This window comes from Miniopterus schreibersii (genome assembly GCF_964146895.1).
Source record: "Miniopterus schreibersii genome assembly, chromosome: 3".
In the NCBI taxonomy this organism is placed as follows: Eukaryota; Metazoa; Chordata; class Mammalia; order Chiroptera; family Miniopteridae; genus Miniopterus; species Miniopterus schreibersii.
In genome coordinates, this window is record NC_138103.1 from 62,581,837 (window position 1) to 62,590,082 (window position 8,246).

The following is an 8,246-nucleotide window of genomic DNA, read 5'->3' on the forward strand; positions in this document are numbered from 1 at the left end:
ACTTTTTCTTTTTTACTCCCATGTACATAGTTACAAAGACAAAAATTATAATATGAATTTTCTTATAGAGAACATCTGCTGTTAAGGAACACACTGGAAATAGGTTGCATATTTGATAGTTTTTGTAAGTTTTCACGTTGCTGAAATGTCTCGGATCACTGCAAACCCAGGTCTGTTCTCAGTGCTGTCTGTCCTTAAGGTTCTGAATATTACCTATAAGACCTCCCTGCCTGGCCTGTTAACCTGTTTTTTACATTTAACCTCAACCGGCTACCCAAGTTCTTTTTGAGTGTGAGTATAATGTTAAGTTAGGCAAAGGCAGTGTCATTCATGTCTCCATAGAAGCAAGTAGACAGGAGCAAAAGGAAGCAATACAATTCACTTGTTCATTTAACAAACAGTTTACTGAGCATTCACCATGGGCCATGCTAGGTACTAGAGAGACCAGAAAGACAATGCGGTGTCTTTTCTCAAGGGGTTATTACATAATACAGTGATTTTTAAACTAATCTTTGACATTTGAAGCATCTATAGAATTTTTAAAAATAGAATTCACCGGAACCCTCCCTTGACCTAGTGAGCCTGAATTTGCAGGAGTGGGGCTGGGCAAACCCGAGTGTGAGAAAGCTCTGTGGGTGATGCTGCGGCACATTCTCCGCTGAGAACTCCTGGACTGGAGTGTAGCATAAAGGGTTTCAGACCCCAAACAAGTTTCATATTTGTAGGATCAGTGCCTCCACACACCTATCGCCATCTTTAAAACTGATTATGGAGAATCCACCAAACTACAGACAGAATCAGAAGGAAAAACTACCCTCATTTTGCCCTAATTCACCCTTTACCAGAGGTGACACCATCAGAATTTGGAGCAGCAGCTAGTCACTTGCCCACTTTTGCACAAAGTGGCTGCTTTCCCAATAGAACCGAAGACTGGGTGTTCTATGGGTTCTTTTACTTCTTGGAGTTGACCTAGCGCCTCTGAGTGGGGTAAGATTTGCCCTGACTTTAGACTCTACTTCTGTTAAAACTAGAAGTAAAATTATGCTGATTTCTAGTTTGTCTATTTTATTTCCAGGATATACAAGGTGTCCCCCCAAAATATATACACCCTTTATAGCTGATAGCTCAGTTAATGTTTCTTTCTTTTCAGATTTAACCCATTGGAATTAATAATCATTTAAAGTGTGTATATATTTTTGGGGATACCCTTTATATACACAGATGTGAGCAAAAGTAGGTTTATGGTTGTATGTGAAGCACAGTTTATTCTTGTATTATTAATTATTACTTATTAATTATTGTATTATTTTCTATATGGACAACTGTAAACCCACTTTTGCCCCACCCTGTATCTCTATGTGTGTGTTTGTGTGTACATATATATATATTAGTGAGAACAAAAAAGTATACATAAAAATTTATATTAAAAAAATCAAAAGAGTAGCCCATTGTGATGAGGAAATAGGAAATACATGAGAAACTGTAGTTTGTCAAATGCTTAGAATTATGGAAATTATTTTTTAGACCCTGATTCTTTCACTAGTTTGTTGCAAGACTGTGGACAAATTAGTTAATTTTAATTAATTAGTTAACGTTTGCTTTATCTAATTAGACACATTTAGTTCCTTTCATGCTAATTCTTTCAGCACTAAAATGATATAATTCAGTGAAGTATATGATAATCCAGTTCAAGTCAACATTTATTGAGCCTGCTTTATTGAAAGCTCTAGGTTACGGACAGAGTATTCTGAATGAAATAAATATAACACATCCCTAACCTCAAGAAAATGTAATCAGATGAGAACATACTTACACAGCTAATTAAACCATGTGTCAGATTAAGAAGTACTATCGTAGATATAAACCAGGTGTTTTAAAAGCGTAGAGGGAATTATTAATTTTGGATTGGACAAGAAAACTTTTTTTAAAAGTTTCCACATGACTTTAACTCCAGAGGAGCTCTCCCCGCTCCTTCCTTCCCAGATTTGTCATTCCTGGCTGCTGCCCCGTTTAACAGTCAGAAGGGGGTGCCACTGCAGAGTTGGCACAGAAATCTCCCTATGGGGATCAAAGAATCAGATACAACAGGACTTTAAAAACTCCTTTGTTCAGAGTACATACCAGCCTCACCCTTTAACCCCAGGGAGTATGCACATGTGAAACAGCAGGCCCTTTTGTGATACTGCATAGAAAAGAGAACAGCTGGAGCAGGGCCTCACCCATGCCTGACTCCTGGCCCAGCCTCATTGCCAAGGAGGAGGTAAAATGCAGAATGCTCTACAGAGTTAGAGAAAACAAAACTCCCGGCCATTCTTCTCCCTCCCTCTCGCCTCTTCCCACCAGAAAAGTCCCTAGAGGCAAACGAATTGGATGGTGGTTGAGAAACGGCACCGCCCCCCAGAGGTTGTGCAGCCTTAGCAGCAGGTCCGCCCTGGTGGTTCCATTCTTCTGTCTGCCTGGTGAGGACTCTGCCATATTATGAATGATGTCATTTTTTTCTGTGGTTTTCTCTATCATCTCACGACACATTTTTGTTTAGACTTTTTTAAAAGACCAAGAAATGAGAGCAGAGAGGAAGGAAGACAAAAGAGATTCCTTGCTGACAAATGTTAAGGCCTTAGGAAGAAATAGACTATGTATCTCCAATAAGTTATCTTTACTATAATCAAGGAAAAGCATAACAATTTAATGAATTCAAAAAGAAAACGAGGTGCTCTCCCTCACAGGAGCACACCTACGCCCTTCCCTTCCCCCTCTCCTTCCCTCTCAGGCATGCGTCTCCGAAATTCTAAGGGTCCCCAAGAGACTTGCAGCCAGGGGAGCAATGGGCAGCGGCAGCTACTTCAGGGCTAACCCCCTGAACCTGTTTCCAAGGCCCCTTTTCTCTGACAGCAGCCCCACCTCAGCTCATTTCTTTCCTATAATGTTTCTAGGGAGCCAAAGCAGCCCCACCTTGGCTCTCTCCTATTGCTGCTTCTGTCTACTAAGCCCTTCCTTGTTTCACTGTCCCCAGCTTGTACTCTCAAAAAAGAAAAAGAAAACATTTTCCAGTGAATGAACATGCAAATTCTAGTGTTTTTTTATGCCCATAACTCTGAAAAGCACATATTGCTGAGTGGTCTGCCTTTTGAGGATTGGTCAGTGTTTTTCTTGAAGTTAAACCACACAAGGAAGCCTGGGAAGGGAGCAAACATCTATTGAGTGGTTCTTATGTACAGACACTATTCGGTCACTTCACAGGTGCTACTTCATTTATTAATATAGAAACAAAAATTCCCCACCCGAGGTGAGAAACCTTGCAATGCCAACATGCTTTACATAGAAAAATGTGAATCAAGAATGTTTCACTATTCAACCTCCTGTTTTTTAGATCGTAAACAAGGCCTTTATTTCAAGAAACAAAGATGCCCCCTAGTGTAAATTCTATTAAATGTTTGGTTTTGAAAATACAGAATACAAAAAGGCTTAGTTCAAAAAATAGTGTTTCATGCTTTTTGAGTAAAAAAATCAGTTAATCTTATTTTTTTAATTAATTTAGCAGAATGTTTTCTCCATGACAAACTATAATCAACTGAGCAAAAATAATATGAAAATCATGGTATCAGATAGGAATTATAAACAAGGTGTGAGATCGTCTCTCACCCCCTACTGCCCTTTGTCATTTTCTGCTTTTGCAAAGAAATCACTGATGGCCAACTTTTTTACATAGTCACATACACACTAAATTTATCTCACTTTAGTTTAGCTCAGAGTAGCTGCACTATACTTATTTCTCATTAAGAACATAAAATGTTATATACGTACTTAGAGATAGAAATATAGTGAGATCTGAAGTGTATGAACAGGAACTTACGCACGTTGTTCAGGGATTTAATGGATATCTCTGATAGGTTCCATGGTGCATGAACTGGATATAATAAAGGGAAAATCACAAATTCTTTAGTACATACCAAGGCATGTAATTTCAAAATATATTTTACATAAAAAGGTAAAACAAGCTAGTATATGCTGAAAATTATACCTTTAGGTTTTACTTTTTTTTCCCCCCAAACCAAACACTAATGCTGTCAACAGCTTTCTCAGAGCCATTTTATCACCTGCTCCCTCGTGAGACAGGGCAACCAGTACCCCCGCATCCTGCGCAGACACTGCGGCCCAGGTCCAGGCGGCCGTGCGGTGGCGGAAACGTTACGGTGTGGTCTCAGGCCGTGACAGCATGAATATTTAATGTCTCTAAATCCAATACCCCGTTTAACACCTCCTCTGCCTGCCTTCTGGAAAACTCCAAGCCACGTCTCTGAAGAACAGTAACCAACGGCAGAATTCCCTTTTATTTGCACATTTTGTGAGTTGTTCTAGAAACTTTGTGACGTCCTTTAGTTTTACGTAGTTGAAGCATTTTCAATAAAGGCAGCAGCCGATGAGCCTCCGCAGTTTAAACAGCATGTCACTTATGTGGACACACCCCCCGTGCAACCTGTTACACTGCGCCAGGGGCACGCGGTGCGCCCTTTCCCAGCTTCTTGTGCGGCTCAGACACTAGACGCTATTAGACGCTGATTTTCCTGAGTCGTGCTGCTTGGAGCTGCTGCCGCCTTCCTTTCTCACCGAATCTGACCCTTACTTTCTCTTCTGTGTGCCTTACTTTTCCACTTAGCTTCCTCCCCGGACAAGCCTAGGTCTCCTAACTTCCCAGTGAGTCTGTAACACGTTTTCATTTTTCTGTAAAACATTCGAAATGTGACAGGTTAAAAATCATAACAGTTGTCAGTGTGAAGAGATAGTAGCAGCCAACAAGCATGCTTGTCATGCAGAGAATGTGCACATGTGTCTATTCACATATACCCATTTTTTTAACTGTATATTAGAATGAAGCCTGTAATATACCTATAACTGTGTTCCCTAACATGACATGACATATATGAGATGAGTGAACTGAAATAATCCTATGAAAAAGGATTCAAGAATTTTTAAAATCCCAACGATTCAGAATGTGCATTAAATGAGATGGTCTCTGGAGTTCGTTATGACTTCTCCATAAAATTTTTTTCAGACACTTCCTTTGAAGTGCTTTCTGAATTGCTTTAGTCTCTTTTACTGTTTTTAGATTATTGGCACAATATACCCAATGAAATCTTTGTCTTGAAGTAATGATTGATGATCTAGCTGTGTTACTCAAATTTAAATTAATTATAATGAAATACAACCAGAATTCCACATCTTCAGCTGCACTAGCTACATTGGAAGAGTTTAGCCGCCACGTGTGGCTAATGGCTGTTGTATTGAACAGCACAGAAAACACACCCATGATCACGGCAAGTTCTGTTGGATGGCTATAGAAAGCATAGGCTAAATTTTTCTCTGCCCATTTTGCCATATTCTCTAAGTTAGCTACTTTTTCTAAAACCTTAGTATCCATTTATTTTCCCGCTGTTTATTCCTACCCCAGGGAGTCAGATAAGCTTGCCGTCATCACTTATGATGAGAGATTTGCATGGTCTCTTCAGATGAGGTGGGGCATACCCCCCAGCACAGGGTCAGGGGTGAGCTCCATTTCATCAGTCCTTGTTCACGGCTCTTGTTGGCTTTTGGTTCTGGTTTGCTTTGCTTTTCGTTGCCATTATCAAGGGTAAAGGGGAGAAGTCTTCTATCAAACAACCCCCTTTCTCTTCTCTGGCGGTCTCCTTTTTGTAATCACCCTACTCGCTGTAATACAACACACACATTCAGTAACATATAACTTAGCTTTCTTATACTGAAAGAGAATTTGGGGCTGTTAAGTGATTAACAGGTAGCTTTTTCTTGATTTGACCTGTATTTAAAAGATTAACAATCCTCCCCTATGGTCTGGTGACCTGGTTTCAGCCCCAGTCATCCACCTTTATTCAGGATCAATGAGTGGTTTTTATTTGAGCCCTGGATTTATTCCTAATGACTTTCTGCCCAGACTTCTGCCAGCTGAGCCATTGTCACCTGTGCTCTTCCTTGGGGAATCTCGTTTTCTCTATATTAATAAGTCCATCCTTATCTGAGTGCACACCTTTTACCTCGTTTCTGGTTCCGACAGTACCTCAGCTCATGCGGAATTCACTTCATTCTGTCCCATCTGCTCCCTTTTGTAAAAGTCTGTGCTCCCTTTCCCAGCGTCATCACCGTTCCAGGTTAAGTCCCTGGAACCAAGACCAACCCCCTTGACTTTATCTGCCTCTTTCCGTGAGGCACAGTCATTATTAACGTGTTAAAAGAAATTCCCCTTTGCCCTGGTCCTCATAGGTTTCTAGTAAAACGTTTATAGTATTTCAGGGTCCACATGTATGTTTTAACCTAGGAACGCCCTCCATTTGGGATGGCTGCCCGCCCCCTCATGTCAGAGGATCTAGAACTGTGCTGTCCGAGAGGGTGGCCACAAGCTTTATGGGGATGTTTAAACTTAAATAACATTAAAACTTTAGTTCCTCAGGGGCACTAGCCTTATATCATGTGCCCTGTAGCCACCTGTAGCTAGCAGCCTCCGTGTCGGACAGCACAGTCTTAAGGCATGTCCATCATTGAAGAGAGTTCTGTTGGGTAGTGCTGCTCTGGAACTTCCCTGTCACAGTCTGGTCCTCGAGAACAGGACGGTAGATTGGCATAATTATCAAAATAATTCCTCTTGGTTCCTCGCTCAGTCATTTTTGAGACCACTTCCAAATTGGTGAAAGCCTCGCCCTCATCAAACTGACAAGTAACATGTAACCTCAGTGCCCTACGCCCCCCCAGAAAAGACTAGGTGGAGACTGTAGGAAAGATGTTTATGTGCCCAAGTGTAACGAGCCTGAAGTAGTCTAAGTACTTCGATTGATGGTATTATTAAACCCGTTTTATAGGCGAGGAAACTGAAGCGCAGAAAGGTTAGGTGACCTCCCAAGTTTACATAAGAAGCCGATAGCAAGGCCGTCCCTCAGACTGATGTCCTCGTGATTCAGCCTTGGACTGGATTTACCCAAATTGTAACAAATGCCCATGAAACACGAATCTGCTGGAGGGAAAAGGCTAAGGAACTGGGTGATTATCCACCTGAGTCCAGGGAGAGAATGTGACTGGTTACTTCCCAGAGGAAATGTTAAAAATTCCAGGACTAAGTCAACTCTCTATGAATTTACTCTCTTTATAGTTTCTTATGTTTATGTTGTGTGAGGTTAAAAGCTTGAGCATAAAAGATTATAAGACATTAAAAATTCATAGTTGCGATTGTCTACCACGGAGAACATGAGTGGTCTGTAAAAGAACTGATGTTAAAATCCGAATTCTTCTTTCTTTCTAGTACTCCCCTAGCATGACAATGAGTGTGTGACCCATCACCAAGTCTCCTCATGAAAACCACAGTGAGTCAGCCCTTCACAGAACTGCTAGGGAAGAAAATTACTCATCACATGTACAGTTAAGCAAAGGAATCTCAGTCGCACCAAACCAACCTTTTTATTTCCTGCTCTCTCCCCTATTTTGTGAAGAAAGCGGGTCCAAATGTGATTCAAACAACTGTACGGAGCGGCCTCTTAGGATTGCCCTGAAATGAACTGCAAGTAATGATCTGTGTGTGTATATGTGTGGGAAAGAGAATGTATTGTATATGTGTATGTTACATGGACATGTGCACATGCATACATTGACCCACAGGACACTGTAAAATATTATCACATGACATCTTAAGTAGAAATACGTAGGGACTTTTATTCCACCCTTTTTTTTTCACGTTTACATTTTAATTATTAAAAGTTGCTCCTGCCCCTCCCTGAACTATTTTGTGCTGTGTATATCACTGCTTTATATAAGTTATTTTTTAAGGTGAACTCAGATGTTATGGTTTTGTAAATGTCTGCGATCATGGATAGGAATAAAATCGCTTATTTGAGAGCTTTCATTAAATTGCGTCTGATGCAAGTTACCCTGTGAATCACAAAGTGTACTGTCTCCAAAAAAAAAAAAAGGAAGAAGAAACTGTGTCTTCATCTTTATGTCAAATCAAACAATTTCTCAGTTACCTTCAGTGAAAATATTTTTGTACCTTTTGTTTAAAAAAAAGAAAAAAAACTTCAACAAAGGCGTAACTGGGACCTAACAGTAAATTTCTGCAGTAACTGCTTTAGATGGAATTCTTGATTTGTTTGTCTTAGATGATACAGAAAATCATTAATTAGTACCAGTTGCTTAGACCATAGCAATAAAGTGACAGGGCTTGTCTTGTTTTTAGCAACATATTTTCTTTT

General features: G+C 40.3%; 1 protein-coding gene across 14 annotated transcripts in view; it reads left to right on the forward strand.

Moving 5' to 3' along the window:
* Window positions 1-7,893, forward strand: part of SSBP2 (single stranded DNA binding protein 2) — a 238,143-nt gene extending 230,250 nt beyond the window's left edge. For 11 of the 14 annotated variants that reach the window (XM_081132885.1, XM_081132886.1, XM_081132877.1 and 8 more), the window contains one exon: window positions 7,304-7,893. In XM_081132885.1, coding sequence (XP_080989011.1) covers window positions 7,304-7,333 — 30 coding nt within the window. In that variant the 3' untranslated portion in view covers window positions 7,334-7,893. The remainder of the gene's footprint in view (window positions 1-7,303) is intronic. The other 3 variants (XM_081132884.1, XM_081132890.1, XM_081132887.1) reach the window with 1 other exon arrangement.
* Window positions 7,894-8,246: the final 353 nt, after the last annotated feature.